Below are 15,453 nucleotides of genomic sequence, written 5' to 3'. Positions count from 1 at the left end.
CCCTCTACAGCTCAGTTTGAGTGTGTGGTTTGCCTCATCTTCTCACCAAAAATGTGTTGAAAGGGCAGGAATAATAAATGAGTTATAATAACTATATATAACTATAAGAACTCATTGCTGAGAGTAAATGACAAACATGCACTGTTTTTGTCTAAATTGCAAACTAACCAGTGAATCTTGTACTTTGGAGACTTGAACTAAGGACTTTATTCCTCCTGTTATTTAAAATCTGATGATGATTCTGATTTCTGTGCTTTTTCATGTCTGTGAGGGACTAATAAGGGTACAGAGTCACAGACTGAGAAGTAGTTGTAATCATGATTTAAATGACCTAAACCTAAGAGGAGAGTACTGAAATGTTCAAAAGAGAACCCAAACCTTTACAGCTGATGAGCTCTGAAGAAATATTAGCTGATCATTCCATTTTGGCTCATTTATTTAAATCAGATCCTAGTGTCTTTTGTAGTGTGGCCAGCACTTGTCAGCAGCCATTTAGTGTGATATATTGGTGGCAAACTTCTTGTCAGGGTGGTTGTTGACAACAGCAGTAAAACTGTTGAACACTGCAACGAGATTTAAAAAGCTCAAGCGCTTTTTAAAATGCTTGTCAGGTGCCTTTCTGTGGCTCTGTCACACCTAATGGCCTGTAAAGATGTCAGTATAAATCAGTGCTGAAAAAGGGACTGTGTACAAAATGCAGGGGTACAAGGAGGGGCAGAGAGAACAGACACTTGGAAGGCATTTTGGAAAACAGCAGTGAGGTCAGGAGGCCTTTAGCTCATCCTCAGTGATGCCTTGGATGGGTTAGTCCTGCCCAGCAGTGACAATCCAAGTGTTACATGGACCATTTTTCTCCCAGCTTCTCGCCCCCTCTGCCCCAGGAGGCCCACTCCCAACAGGATGAGGTCACTGGACTTCAGGATGAGAACAACAACAGGATGAGAAGCCTGGACTTCTTTTGGAGAAGGAGATTTTAGGAGGCTCTGTGCCAGCTAAATCCCTGGCTCCGCTGAGGTTCATGTCAGGCAGCCTGACTTAGATCAGAACCAGCCAAAACTGAGTCCTTACGGCTGAATATGTCCTGCTTCCTGTAGTTTTTCCCTGCCTTGCTCTTTCTGTTGCACATTTCCCCCCTGTTGTTTGTTCCCCAGGGACAAGAATTAGTTCCTTCAGCCAGGCAGACCTGGCCTCTGGCAGCATCCAGTACATCCACACCAGTGACACGGAAAAGCACAGGGACGCCTTCACCTTCTCTGTGTCTGACGGGACAAACGAGGTCAGTCCCAGCCTCCTCCTCCTCCTGCTGTGAGATTCCCCACATCCCTCAGGGCAGGGAGTAAGCCCTGTGCAGGGAGCAGGGAGCCACCTGCCATGTGGCCTGGTGGGACTGGCTCTCCAAGAGCTGAGTGCCTGGCTTGCAGCTGCTTGCCAGCTGCTCCCGGAGCTCAGCTTTGATCCAGTGCTCTGACGGCGCAGTGACGACAGTCAGGCCCTGGAGAAATGCCTTTTTGCTGCTTTCTGAAAGAGAAAAGGCAGAGCTGCACATAGAGGGAGAGGGGCAACACAGACTGAGAGAGGGAGGGAGAGTGCATGTCCATAAATATCACAGAAAGAGGGAGAATTAACTAGTGGGGAGGGATAAAGAAGGTCATGTTCATGGGATTTGGGCTTAGCAGCTCAGATTTACTCACCAGACAAGGCTGAAATGAAGTGGCCCAAACTGGGGATGGCTGTGCTCTTGCGATGAAGTCACATTCTTGGAAGGCTGAATCCATCAAGAGAGGCTTTTCTTCCTGTCCCAGGTGAGCCAGACATTTGACATCACCATAAACCCCGTGGATGACTCCTTACCCGTGGTGCAGATTTTTGGGATGACAGTTCAGGAAGGGGTGAGAAAAACCATCACTGAGTTTGAGCTCAAAGCAACAGATGCTGACACAGAGGTAAGGCAGGACCCACCCCTGGCCTCCTCCCTCCCCTCTTCTGCTACACATCTGGGCTGTTGGGAAAACGGGCTTCTGTTTAAAGACTTACGGCCTTGACACTGAGTTTATGCTTAGCATGGATGAAAATGGCACTTGTGCTTCTTGCTGGGTCTGGCCAGAGGCTGAGCTGTCTAATAGTGGCTCTACCTCACTGCTACTTTCCCTGCAGCAAGAGATCTGGCTGCCTGAGCCAAAATCCTGCCCCAAAGGTTTTTGCTGCTTCTGCTCTGGCAGAAGTTGGCAAAAGGGACACATTGCCCACAACAGCTGCAGGGCTGGGGGCTGCTCTTGTGTTCATGGCGCTGTCACAGGGGTGGGAGCTGCCTCAGACCACGATCGGTGGGATGTGCCTTGCTTTGTAGGGAGAGGGATAAGGACGGGGCAGGGCTCAGGGGGAACCAGGAATGTGCTGGCCTGGCCCTGAGGCGGTGTCCCCAGCTTTGCCCCTCCCTGTCCGGGCACAGGTGGAGTCCATCACGTTCAGGGTGGTGCAGCCGCCCCGGCACGGGCTGATCGAGCGCGGCGGCCGCGGGCAGCGTCCCCTCCAGGCCAGCACCTTCACCATGGGTGACATCTACCAGAACCTCATCAGCTACAGCCACGGCGGCGGCGGCGCGCTCAGGGACCGCTTCACCTTCACCGTGTCCGACGGCACCAACCCCCTCTTCGTGGTGCAGGAGGGCGGGAGGAAGGTCAGGGGGGAGAGGGGATGGCAGGGGGCCTTGTGAGCCCATAGGGAGCTGCCTCCTCTCAGGGCAGGGGGGGCCGAGCTGCTGTGGCTGCACTGAAGGCGAGGGCTGAGCGTTCTCCCGTTGTGTGACGCCTTTGCTCCTTCCCCTCCCTGCCCTCTGGGTGTGCAAACTCAGCCCAGGACCTGGAATGCAGCAGAGCCGAAGGGAGCCGAGCTGGTAACGTGGTGGGTGAGGCTCTGACTCCCAGAGTAACCCCCAGCTCTCTGAACTGTTGTCAGGTGGTGACCGCAGCACCGCAGCGCTTCCAGGTGGACATCCTCCCTGTGGACGACGGGACACCCAGGGTTGTCACCAACCTGGGCCTGCAGTGGCTGGAGTACACTGATGGCAAGGTAACACCTGCCTGGCCTCGACCTGGGCTGCTTCTCAGGCTGCTCCAGGAGAAGGGGCTTCTCAGGAAAACATCCTCATCCTTCAGCAATTCCGTCTTTGTGAGGGAGAATACCCACCCCAGGGTACATTTTTAGCTTTGCTGATGGTGGAGATGGCTTGATGATGTGCTGCAGCAGCCATAGCAGAGATATATGGCTTTCCAAGGATATGGTGCAGGAATTTCTTCCTGTAACATGCCTTTGTTATGCTAAAGTCCAGACAGAGCCCCAGGAAACTCTTGGCTTGTTGTTGAGGAGCCAGCATTAACTGTAAAGAAACACTTTGGTTCTTCCCAGAAAAAAAATGAGTGGAAGATGCTGTAGTAAGAACTTGTATTAAGGAACGGCTATCTCAGCTCAAACTCCTCACTTCAGGAAAAGCACTCCTGCAGCCTCGAGCAGCTCAATTTTCTCTCTTTCTCCTGCTGTTAAAAACATTTTGTTTTTGAAGAGAAAGCAAAGTGTGGTGGAACTCAATCGGATCCCTGTGAGGGCATTTGAAAGAGTCTCTCTTGGAGGCTCAGCAGAGCTGTGTGAACAGTCTTGAGTGAGTCCTTCAATCTGAGGCTGTCTGCAGATATTTTTTTGCCAAGCAGGGCCTCACCTGAGCATCAGCACAGCTCACGGAATAGAGGTGTCTAAGTGACACCCAAAGATTTGTCCTAGCTTTTAGCCCCAGCTAAGTAAGGCTGGGCAGCTGCTTTGGAATTTGCTTTTCTTTGAGCCACATTTGTCTTTTTAATTAAACTAACCAGATGTGAGGCAAAATTTGAATCTGTCTTGTGTTGTCAAACAAGTTGTGGGATATCTCTGCTCAAGGCTGCTCTGTACTTTCACATCCCTAGATTTTCCCTCATGGAGAGCTGTTTTGACAGGGGGATGGTTGGGCTTTTTGAATGAACAGTCAATCAGACTTGCACTGCTGGAGCTTCAGATTTACTCCATTGGTTTGGCTTTAATCCAGGCCACCAATCTCATCACTAAGAAGGAATTACTGACGACAGATCCTGACACAGATGACAAACAGCTGATCTATGAGATAACAACCGCTCCCAGAAATGGTCATGTGGAGAACAAGCTGAAGCCAGGGACAACTGTGACCACCTTTACACAGGGTATGGAGCTGGGCTGTGCCCTGCTGCTTTTTTCCATCAGTTGATTCAGTTTGTTAAAATAAGGAAAAAATAGGTGGGAGGTGAGAAGACAAAGGGCAGATCTCCAAAGCCTGTGGAAAATAAGCATTGAACTTTGCTGTCAGTTGCAGAAATCCTGTAATTTTTAGACATACCAACCTGTGTCCTGTAGGTTGTCCCAGGTTCTCCAGGCTTGTTAGAGCTGGAGATGTGACTTGGGGCAGTGAAGAGGGGCTGTAGATCTTGCAAGTGCATCTGATCATCACAGTCTGGCAGAGGTGTAGCCAGCTGTGCAGAGCCAGCAGTGTGGGGGAAGGTCACTCTTGCAGGGCTGAGGGAAGGGGAGCCGAGGGGGTAACTGCTTCCTGTGCCACTGGGATCCCCGATCCCTGCGGCTGTGCAGACCCACGCTGCTCATCTACAAAGCTGCCTTTGGATTCCTGTGTTGACTCACTGGAGGTTCCCTCCTGGCAGAGGATGTGAACCGGGGCCTCATTCGGTACGTGATGCACGAGGAGAAGGTTCAGGAAACCACGGACAGCTTCCAGTTTCTGGTGAAGGACGGCAAACCCAACGTGGTCAGTGGCAATGTCTTCCACATCCAGTGGTCCCTCCTCAGCTTTACTCACACCAGGTAAGCGCCAGAAGGGTCACAGCACTTGGCTGGGAGCTGGGCTCTTTACCTGAGCTCCCTACAGTGTGGGAGGGAAATTCTGCCAGTGAAGAGAGGGACCTGCCAGGCTGAACCACAAAGCAGCCGCCTGGATTTTTTGTGCCTCGGATTTTCCACAGAGGCCGCACTCACCCTGAGCGCGTGGTGCTCAGTGTCACACAAAGACGCGGGATTTGCTCCCCAGCCTGGTCTTTGTGCGTGCTTGATCCCTTTCCAGCTACAAGGTCCGGGAGAGCGCCGGCTCCGTGAGCGTCACCGTGAGGCGGGTGGGGAACCTCAACCAGTACAGCATCATCCTGTGCCGCACCGAGCAGGGAACAGCCACCGCTGGATCTGCATCACGGCCCGGAGAGCAGGACTACGTGGAGTATGCGGGGCAGGTGGGTGGGCACACAGCAAAGGGACGGCCTGACCGTGCCTGCCACGAAGCCTGGAGGAAAGAATGGATGAGAAGTGACAAAAACACCAAGGAGGGTGTATTCTATTAGTAAAGTCAGGCGGGTTATTTGCTGTTGGGAGCACCTCAGAGCAGGGTGAGACAGGAAGGATGGGGGAGCTCCAGACCGCAGTCCTAGGACTGCAGCCCGCTTGCTGCCTTCCAGGTGCAGTTCGAGGAGCGGGAGGACACCAAGGCCTGCACCATCGCCATCAACGACGACGACGTGTTCGAGGGCACGGAGAGCTTTTCCGTGGAGCTCAGCATGCCGGCCTACGCCCTGCTGGGCAACGTCACCCGCGCCGCCGTCACCATCGCGGATCCCGAGGACGAGCCAACGCTGCAGTTCGACAGGAGCACGTTCCACGTCAGCGAGAGCGCCGGCTTCCTCTCGGCTCCCGTGCAAAGGAAAGGTGGGTGGGGCGGGCAGCACGACGTGCTGAGTCCCGTGGGAGGGACAAGTGCAGAGGGGGAACCCCTGGGCTTTGCCTGCTTATGGTTTTGGGGCCTTCTCTGATGTTTTGGAAGAGCTTCTGCGGCACAACTGCAATGGCAAGCAACGCACGGGGCAGCATTGTTTATTTTTTTAACCTTTCCTCTCTCTGCTGTTAAAGCTTCTTGGTTTGGATTTGTTTCAACTCCTGGCACAAGCAGGAGCTTTGTATTTGTTTGCTGCTTCTCTGCGATCTAGACAGTGTTTTATGTGGGCCCTGTCAGTGGACTGTGTGTTCTTTAACAGGCAAGTGCCACCGGTTTCCTGAGTGTGGGTTAGGAGCATTGCCTGGAAGTCATGTCTAAGCCAGCTGCTATGCAAGTTCAGCATTTCATTCCTCATCCTCTTTTCCAAGTGCTGCTTGATTATTTCAGTGAACAGTGTCTCCACCAAGTAGATGAAACGTGTTTCCCCAGAACTATGGAGTTTTCCTGTTGCTTCCTAGGGGATGCCAGCAGCACTGTGTCTGCCATCTGCTACACCGTCCCCAAATCAGCCAGGGGCAGCAGCCTTTACATGCTGGAATCCGGCTCTGACTTCAAGTCCCGGGGGCTGTCGGATGAGAACCGCCTCATTTTGGGGCCAGGTGTCACCGTGGTGACCTGCGATGTCACTCTGATCGATGACAGCGAATACGAAGAGGAAGAGGAGTTTGAGGTGGTGCTGGCCGACGCCTCGGCCAACGCCCGCCTTGGCAGCCGGGCTTCAGCCAACGTGGTCATCGCCGGTCCCAACGACGCCTCCACGGTGTTCCTGGGGAATGCCACCTTTACTGTCAGCGAGGCTGCGGGTGAGGAGCAGGGAGCTGTGTTGGGATGCTCCCTGTAGAAGCTTTCACCACGAAGAGCAATTCAGGGCACTGCAGAACTTCAAAGATGTGCTGCAGAGGGGCTCTGTGGTTCTCTCTGTGCCCAGGGGGAGGCTGGGGGGCAGGAGCAGTGCTGAAGGGAAGGAGGTGGGTCTGTGCAACATGGCTGCTCTCTCAGTTTATTCTCTCTCATGTGCATCTGGTGCTGCAGGACACATTGAGATCCCAGTGCTCCGGCAGGGACCTGACCTCTCCACGCCCATGTCGGTGTGGTGTGCCACTCGGACATCAGACCCGCCCTCAGCCAGCCCGGGAGTTGATTATGTCCCCAGCTCCAGGAAAATAGAGTTCAGGCCAGGCAAGACAGAAGAGGTGAGGAGCCACTTGGACTCCTGCTGAGTCTGCTTTGCCTGGTGACACTTGTCTTGTGTTTCTCTGCATATCTGCCATTTGTTTTGAAAATCCTCTCAGGGCCACCTGAGAACTGTTAATGATTCTGCTAGGCAGAGACTCCTGTCCCATCAGCTCTCCAGCCAGGAGAGATTTGGTCATACCACCTCTTCCAGGACAAGGATGGCTGCCTGTTCTCTGAAATTATGCGCTGGGTTTATGTAGAACATTCTCTACATTGATTAATGGATTCAGAAAACATAATAACATAATGGCTTTACACTAGACGCCCAAATGAGAGTGCTGGGAAGGATGAAAGCTTTGTACGTCTAACAGCAGGAATTCCACTTTCCTCCCAGTTCTGCCCCCTGACAATCCTGGATGATGCTCAGTACCCAGTGATAGAAGGGCTGGAGACATTTGTTGTTTACCTCAGCTCCCCCCACGGAGCCGAGCTGGCGAAGCCATTCCAAGCCATCGTGGCCATTAATGACATCTTCCAAGACGGTAAGTTATCCCTGGCAGCTGTGTCTGCTCCCTTCCGGCCCCTTGGCTCCCTGAGCATCCCCAGCACTGCTTGGCTCCGTTTCTGCCCCCCTGCAGTGCCCAGCATGCAGTTCACCAAGGACACCTACATGGCCAAGGAGAAGGAGGGCACCCTGCACATCCCCATCTTCCGCACAGGGGACCTGAGCTACGAGTCCTCCGTCAGGTGCTACACCCGGAGCCAGACAGCACAGGTCATGGAGGACTTCACGGAGAGGAGGGATGCAGAGGAGTCTCGCATCACTTTCCTCAAAGGGGAGAAGGTGAGCTGGACCTGCCTCGTGGGGGAGTGAAGAACCGGTGCTGGGAGAGGTTCGCTTCTCCTCCTCGGCCCTCTGCCCTCAGAGGAAGCTGGCAGACTGGTCCAGGCTGGTTTCAGATGATGCAAATTCTTGTCCTGGCAATGTGACTCGCTCTGAAGGGGTTGGGTGCTTCATGATGGAACTGGTTAAATTATGAAATGCAAATCTGATGCATCAGGAGGACTCAGGATTGTTGTACAGAGAGCTGTGGGTTTGTGAAGGAGATGCTTTTGCTGCCGTGTCTCATCACATAACAGCGTGGTTTGTCCACACTGAAGGAGCAGCCCTAAAAATAGAAGGGTTTCTTCCAGGATGGACAGCACTCTGAAGTGCAACCCTGGATAGGGAAGTGCAGCCTGGCCTTTATGTGACTTTATCAGATTTATCAGCATTTGCTGCTTTCTCCTTTTCACTTGGCTTTAGGTGAAGAACTGCAGTGTTCACATCAGTGACGACTCTGCCTTCGAACCAGAAGAACACTTCCAGGTCTATCTGGGAAGCCCCCTTGGGAACCATTGGAGTGGAGCTAGGATTGGGAAGATGGACGTGGCAACCATAACTGTCACCAACGACGAAGATGGTGAGTGAGGCTGCTCAGCAAGGACGTCTGGGGCTTCCCACGGAGTCAGCACAGTCCCATCCATCAATGTGGATGCCTTCGGTGCCACGGTCACGGCCCCGTGTGCAGGTCACTGGTGTGCACTGGGCTGGGCTGAAGGGGGAGGTTGGATAAGAGTGCTTGGACCCACCACCTCTCCTGTTTCCCGTTCCCCTGCAGCTGGAGGTGCTGTGCTTCCCCTGGGAGGTGTTCCTCTCCCTCCACAGCATCACAGCCTGGAGAGATCTGTAGGGGAGAAGAGGGATGCCAGGTCCCTGTGGTGGGACGGCCAGCAGGGGCTGGAGCACCAGCACATGGCAGGGATTTGGGGGTGTGTGGGAGGCAGGGATGGGAGAATCATTTGCCATCCTCTGTAGCCAAACACCCTCGTTAGGTTTTACCCTAAGTCACACCCAAGTCTTTTTGGCCCCTGCTTTGAGGAGCCCCTTGCCCCGAAGGTGTGTGGATGAGTCTGAAAGGAGCTGAGCTGAACCAGCCAGGGGTGCAAAGCCGGGGCTTTTCCCCTCACTGCTGTCCCTGCAGCCCCCACCATCGAGTTCGAGGAGGCGGCGTACCAGGTGCGGGAGCCGCCGGGCCCCGAGGGCGTGGCCGTGCTGGCCATCCCCGTGGTGCGCAGGGGCGACAGCAACAGGACCTCCAAGGTGCGCTGCAGCACCCGCGACGGCTCCGCGCAGGCCGGCCTGGATTACTACCCCAAGAGCCGCATGCTCAAGTTCAGCCCAGGTAAAGGGGCCTCGTGGGGAGGGTGGGAGGTGGGGGCGTGGCCAGAACATCCAGGGGATTTGGGAAAAGACGCTTTTCTTTGGCAGGAAGCTGGCTGTAATTGTAGCTGACGTGTTAAACGAAGGGTGATGGGACCAGAGGAAGAAGCACAGGGGCCTGGCAGAGTAGAGTCCTCCTCAGGGAATGTAGGGCTGTGAGCACCTCAGGCTGTGTTGCTGGACCAAGAAGCCCTCGCCAAACAGCTCTGCACACCGGTCTGGGGGAGAGGAGGGATGGGAATGTGCTTTGCATCCTGGATTTTTCCTCCAGACAGCTAATACAAGACAGTCATTTTTAATCTTTAGACAGCATCTGCTAGTAAATCTATCACTGGATCGACTGGATCAGTTGTCATAGCTGGAGTTTTATGGTTATAGTAGACTCCCCTGGGCAAATTATTAGCAGCAATGAGTGGAAATAAAATTTATAATGTGCATTTTGTCATAATGTCTCCATGGTCACAGCCTAGAGCAGCTGCGCAGGGCTTGGACGAGAACTTCAGAGCAGTCTCTGATGATGAATCGACTTCCCTCTGTTTTTCTTCCACTCGCTCCCACAGGTGTGGCCCACATCATGTTCAAGGTGGAGATCATGTCCAACGAAGACCGGGAATGGCACGAGTCCTTTTCTCTGGTGCTGGGCCCAGATGATCCGGTAGAAGCAGTTCTTGGAGACATCAGCACCGCCACAGTGACTATTTTGGATCAGGAGGCAGCAGGGAGCCTGATTCTCCCAGCACCTCCCGTGGTGAGTGGATGTGATTTAGTACAGACTGGTAACTGCAGTGGGATTTGGGAAATAAAACGTAGAGCTGCAGTGACAAGGTGGGAGGGAAGGATGGCGTTTTCCACCCTCTCCCTCAGCCCCAGCTGAGTGCTGCCCTCTTGCCTCCACACACAGGTCGTCACCCTGGCTGACTACGACCGCGTGGAAGAAGTGACCAAGGAGGGTGCTAAGAAATCCCCCTCCCCGGGCTACCCCCTCGTCTGTGTCACTCCCTGTGACCCTCACTTCCCCAAGTACGCCCTGATGAAGGAGCGCTGCGGCGAGGCCGGCATCAACCAGTCTTCCATACAGTTCAGCTGGGAAGTGGCCGCCCCCACGGACGGGAACGGAGCCCGGTCGCCTTTCGAGACCATCACGGACAACACCCCCTTCACCAGCGTCAACCACATGGTACACAGAGATCCCAGCCTAAAATCTCCTTGGATCTGGGACTTGCTGTGAGGTGTGGGCGTTCGTGTTTAGAAAAGTGAGTGCTGTTTTCCCTTAAGCCTGCTGGAAGCACCAGTGGTTTCCCCCTCCTCGTTCCCTCAGGTGCTGGACAGCATCTACTTCAGCCGGCGGTTCCACGTGCGCTGCGTGGCCAAAGCTGTGGACAAGGCCGGCCACGTGGGGACCCCCCTGAGGAGCAACGTGGTGACCATAGGCACGGACAGTGCCATCTGTCACACGCCTGTGGTGGCGGGCACAGCCCGAGGGTTCCAGGCACAGTCCTTCATTGCCACGCTCAAGTACCTGGATGTGAAGCACAAGGAGCATCCCAACAGGTATGAGGCTGGAGAAGGGGGAGTGCAGCCCTTCCCAGCCCCCCTGGGCTTACAGAGGTGCCCGGGCTCACAGGCACGACGTGTGTGTGAAACCACATCCCTCCTGCAGCGTGGGCCGCTCGGGTTCCTGCTCCCACTCTCTTCTCATACTCTGCTCAGCTGAGGGGGTGCTCTTCCCCTCAGCAACGGAGAGTTTTGGGGACAGCTTAAGGAAAGCTTAAGCACAGCTTAAGGCTGTGCTGCTGCGGGGATCCTGTGCCTGCCAGGCTGCTCTGTTCTGCTGTCTCATGTGCTGCTTGTTCCAGGATCCACATCTCGGTGCAGATCCCCCACCAGGATGGGATGCTGCCCCTCATCTCCACGCTGCCGCTGCACAACCTGCATTTCCTTCTCTCTGAGTCCATCTACAGGCACCAGCACGTCTGCTCCAACCTGGTCACTGTCAGGGACCTCAGAGGCATCTCAGGTAACCTTCAAGGCCTGCCTCTGCTTCCTGAATGTGGAAGCCTGGAAAGAAACGTGGAGAGGGAGGCTTTGTCTTCCTCTGGGCTCTCTTGACGTTATGTAAATAGCAGTGAATCTTCCTGGTCTAACAGCAGTGACCAGAGTTGTCCTGTTGGAGGTGGGATTCCAGGCATGGGAATGTTTGCGATTGTAGGTTGTAGGCTCACATTGTGCTGGTGATTTTCTGCTTCTCAAATCGTTCTTGTGATATCCACCTGGGTAGAGAGGGATCTGCAGGGCTGGGTCACTGAGGTCTCCCATGAGGCAAAAAAATCAATTCACTGCTGAAGGAAATGTCAGAGCTGAAAAGAACAAGCAGATTGTGTCTCTGATACTCCAGGGAATGAAGTCCATGCTATATCCAGGCAGGATCTTGTACTTCATTCTGATAATTTCATACTCAACCTGTTCCTCATTTCTTAAAGGTTAACTTTGGCCTTGAATTGGTAGGTCCCTAAGTTTGATTTTTAGGATGCTTGCCCCATTCCTGTAACATTTTCCCCTGTGAAGACCTGAGTGTGTCCAGTTTGACCTCCAGGATAAACGAAGGGAGAGGAGCTCCTGTGATTCAAGAGTGAAGCAAGACCTCCACGCTTGGCCTGGGGCTGTTAAAAATCGGGAGGGATCAGTGTCCTGGTTTCTGTCACTCAGAGGCAGGGTTCCTGGACGAGGTGACCCGGGACAGCTCCGTGCTGGGCCCGGGCTACGACCGCCCCTACCAGCTGGACCCCGCGGTGAGGGAGCCCAAGAGCATCCAGCTGTACCAGCACCTCAACCTCAAGAGCTGCATCTGGACCTTCGACGCCTATTACGACATGACCGAACTGATCGACGTCTGTGGAGGCTCTGTCACTGCTGACTTCCAGGTGAGAGGCCCATGCCGAGCTCTGCCACCTATCCCAGATCTCTCTCAGTTCTCAGGCACAGCTCTGCCTTGCACTCGTGTGTAGTTGCTGCTCTGCTCTGTGCGGGTGGAGCGCGGCTTTTCCCACCCTGTCACCGGGAAGAGAACAGTGCATTTATTTCATTTCTTTTCATGGGGGTATCACAGGTTTATTCTCTTCATCTTCAGAGCACCAGGAAGATATTTGGTTCTTTCATGTGTGGCCATACTGGAAATACAAAACGTTCTCAGCTGGGCTCTCTTTTATAACTTTGACCGTGTTCTCAGCCAGTGCTCCACAACAGAGCGAGGCCGTGGGATATTTTAACTCATTTCCTAATTACCAGGCGGGCAGACCAAAAGCCAGAAATGTTCCTCTCTGAATGAGTGGCTTTCACTATTTGAGGTGTCTCACCGCCCTCTCGTGGCTGCGTTATCCGTGTGCAGCCCACTCCATCTCCCCTAAGTTCTTGCACTAAATTCCCAGTCGCATTGCTGGGACCAGCATCATCTCTTTTAATTCCTGCCAGCCTGGACTACTTTATTAAGTTTCCTTTTATAGCTCCAGTTGTTTGCACAAGCCCAGAGAAGCTACTTGGCCTGAACAACTGCCCCGTGAAGCATGTGGAGCCTGGCAGCAGCCAGGCTGGAACATCTCCCTGAATTCTCCGGGGCCTGCAGAGTACAGCTGCATTCTGCAGATAATAAATGGAGAGTTCTGGGAGGCCTGAGCAAGCAGAATTGCTGATTTTGAAGTCACAGCCTTGCAAACTGGGGGGTACTGAGGTGAAATTGCACCCAGAGCTCCTTTGTCCCATGGTCCCAGCGAGCCTTAGCACTGCCCCTGAATTAAAACACAGGTTTGTCTGAGGTAAAGAATACCCAGAGTCACCTCTGATTTCACTTGAAGGTGCGTAATCCCCTTTTTTGGGGGGGTTTTATTGCCAGGTAAGGGACTCTGCGCAGTCCTTCCTGACAGTCCACGTCCCTCTCTACGTGTCCTACATCTACGTGACAGCACCGAGGGGCTGGGCTTCCCTGGAGCACCACACGGAGATGGAGTTCTCCTTCTTCTACGACACCGTTCTCTGGAGGACAGGTGAGCCTGAGGCACTCCAAGGGCTATGGAAGAAGTGGCTCCTTCGTGTTTTCCCCTTAGCTCCTGCACCGCCACCGGAGTCCTGAGGCAGCGGGGGACTCAGAATATTTCCTCCTTTATGCTTGCGGGGGACTTAGGCAGCCAGTGGGTAATGGAGGAAGCGTGTAGCTGGCTCACTGGGGGATGATCCCAAGGAAACCCTGCTTTGGGAGAGCTCCCAAAGGCTTCTGGGCCCGGCAGAGCCCAGCTGAGGAGCGAGCGTGCCCCCAGCGCCGCTGTCCTTGCAGGGATCCAGACGGACAGCGTGCTCTCGGCCCGGCTGCAGATAATCCGCATCTACATCCGCGACGACGGCCGGCTGGTCATCGAGTTCAGGACACAGGCCAAGTTCAGAGGTGAGGGCAGTGATCCTGGCAGGGACGCAGACCGGCGTCACACGCGGCTCTGCTCCGGCAGCACAGGCAGCAGAACAAGTCCTTGTCCTCCCCCAGGGCTCTTTGTCATGGAGCACCACAGCCTGCCAGATGTCAGGTCCTCCTTGATGACTCCGGAGCACCTGGGAGGGATAGAATTTGACCTGCAGCTGCTGTGGAGCGCTCAGACTTTTGACTCCCCCTACCAGCTCTGGAGAGCAACCAGCTCCTACAACAGGTGAGGGCTGGGGGGGTCCAGTGCCCTTCAGCAGCTTCCCGCAGCACCACGTTCTCCCTGGCACCCCTCCAGCAGCCACAGCAATAGCGTGGAATGCTCAGGAGCTTGGCCAGAGCTGGAGCATGTGGGGAGTCGCTGCTGGGGCTGGAACGCTGTTCTACTGAGAGAAAAATCAGCTCAGCCTCTTGTAAAAGAATTTTTCCAGCAATGAAGCCTGTGGATAGACTGATCCCAGAGGTGACAGTGCATTTCAGAAGGTCACGTTTGTCCCTCAGGGACAGCTGGATGACACTGCTGGGGCAAGGGAGAGGTGCTGCCCTGGGTGAAGAGCTCAGAGCTCTGCTCGGTGACTGCAGGGTCTCCTCCTGTCTGTTCCCAGGAAGGATTACTCTGGAGAATACACCATCTTCCTGATCCCCTGCACGGTGCAGCCCACGCAGCCGTGGGCAGAGCCTGGAGACAAGCCCCTGCCCTGCACGGCTCACGCTCCAGAGCGGTAAGGTGGCCCCGTCCCCAGGGCAGCAGGGCAGGGCCAGCCCCTTGGGGCTGCACAAAACTCATCTCTCCTTTCTTTCCTTCCTTGTCCCAACTCCAGGTTTTTGATCCCGATTGCCTTCCAGCAGACAAACCGCCCAGTTCCAGTTGTTTACTCCCTGAACACAGAGTTTCAGCTCTGCAACAACGAGAAGGTTTTTCTCATGGACCCCACCAAATCCGAAATGTCTCTGGCAGAAATGGATTACAAAGGGGCTTTTTCCAAGGGTAGGATTTACCTCTCCTCTTCTGCTTGTGCCCAGTGTTTTTCCCTTCACAGCTTCCATTTCCTGGAGAGAAAAGGGCAAAACCCACATGTGGCTTTGCCTCTTCCGCAGCCACAAATGACATTTTGAGCATCTTACAGCCCTGGAAAGCAACGGCGTGCTCCGGCACCTCGCTTTGTCACTCCCATACCCCAAGCCCTTCCCAAACAATCCAAACCCTTCTCAACGCAGACTCACGTGTGGTCCGGCGCATTTGGCTGTAGCAGCGTTCCCCTGGTTGGGGAATTTCACCTGCCCCTCTCTGTGTCCCCACCTCCCCAGGGCAAATCCTGTACGGGCGCGTGCTCTGGCACCCGGAACAAAACCTCAACGCCGCTTACAAGCTGCAGCTGGAGAAGGTCTACCTGTGCACGGGCAGGGATGGCTACGTGCCCTTCTTCGACCCCACGGGCACCGTCTACAACGAGGGGCCCCAGTACGGCTGCATCCAGCCCAACAAGTACCTGAAGCACCGATTCCTCCTGCTGGTGAGTCCTCTGCTCCTGCTTCCCCTTGGGGATTTTCCCTGGCAACGAGCGGATGCTGACCGCAAAGGGACGAGGAAAGGAGCGCGCTGGATGTTTTGTACTGCTGGCACGAAGGGCGAGCGCAGGATCAGTTTTCCCCTGCCCTTTGTCCATGAGTGCTCCTTAATCCGTGCCCACATGTGGGGCATCCGCATTAGATCCCTTACAC

General features: G+C 54.4%; 1 protein-coding gene across 1 annotated transcript in view; it reads left to right on the top strand.

Moving 5' to 3' along the window:
- FRAS1 (Fraser extracellular matrix complex subunit 1) overlaps positions 1-15,453 on the top strand; it is a 105,470-nt gene that overhangs the window by 88,598 nt on the left and 1,419 nt on the right. Inside the window, exons 47-71 of the mRNA XM_053940472.1 lie at positions 1,152-1,276; positions 1,803-1,943; positions 2,450-2,677; positions 2,956-3,069; positions 4,073-4,223; positions 4,716-4,875; positions 5,132-5,294; positions 5,517-5,763; positions 6,289-6,633; positions 6,863-7,023; positions 7,401-7,548; positions 7,645-7,850; positions 8,313-8,469; positions 9,031-9,231; positions 9,830-10,017; positions 10,171-10,446; positions 10,588-10,820; positions 11,126-11,286; positions 11,976-12,190; positions 13,156-13,306; positions 13,594-13,701; positions 13,798-13,957; positions 14,337-14,453; positions 14,553-14,719; positions 15,040-15,245. Coding sequence (XP_053796447.1) covers positions 1,152-1,276; positions 1,803-1,943; positions 2,450-2,677; positions 2,956-3,069; positions 4,073-4,223; positions 4,716-4,875; positions 5,132-5,294; positions 5,517-5,763; positions 6,289-6,633; positions 6,863-7,023; positions 7,401-7,548; positions 7,645-7,850; positions 8,313-8,469; positions 9,031-9,231; positions 9,830-10,017; positions 10,171-10,446; positions 10,588-10,820; positions 11,126-11,286; positions 11,976-12,190; positions 13,156-13,306; positions 13,594-13,701; positions 13,798-13,957; positions 14,337-14,453; positions 14,553-14,719; positions 15,040-15,245 — 4,529 coding nt within the window. The remainder of the gene's footprint in view (positions 1-1,151; positions 1,277-1,802; positions 1,944-2,449; positions 2,678-2,955; positions 3,070-4,072; positions 4,224-4,715; positions 4,876-5,131; positions 5,295-5,516; positions 5,764-6,288; positions 6,634-6,862; positions 7,024-7,400; positions 7,549-7,644; positions 7,851-8,312; positions 8,470-9,030; positions 9,232-9,829; positions 10,018-10,170; positions 10,447-10,587; positions 10,821-11,125; positions 11,287-11,975; positions 12,191-13,155; positions 13,307-13,593; positions 13,702-13,797; positions 13,958-14,336; positions 14,454-14,552; positions 14,720-15,039; positions 15,246-15,453) is intronic.

This window comes from Vidua chalybeata, chromosome 4 (genome assembly GCF_026979565.1).
Source record: "Vidua chalybeata isolate OUT-0048 chromosome 4, bVidCha1 merged haplotype, whole genome shotgun sequence".
NCBI classification, from domain to species: Eukaryota; Metazoa; Chordata; class Aves; order Passeriformes; family Viduidae; genus Vidua; species Vidua chalybeata.
The sequence above is the reverse complement of the archived record's forward strand: the minus strand, read 5'-3'. Positions and strand labels throughout refer to the sequence as shown.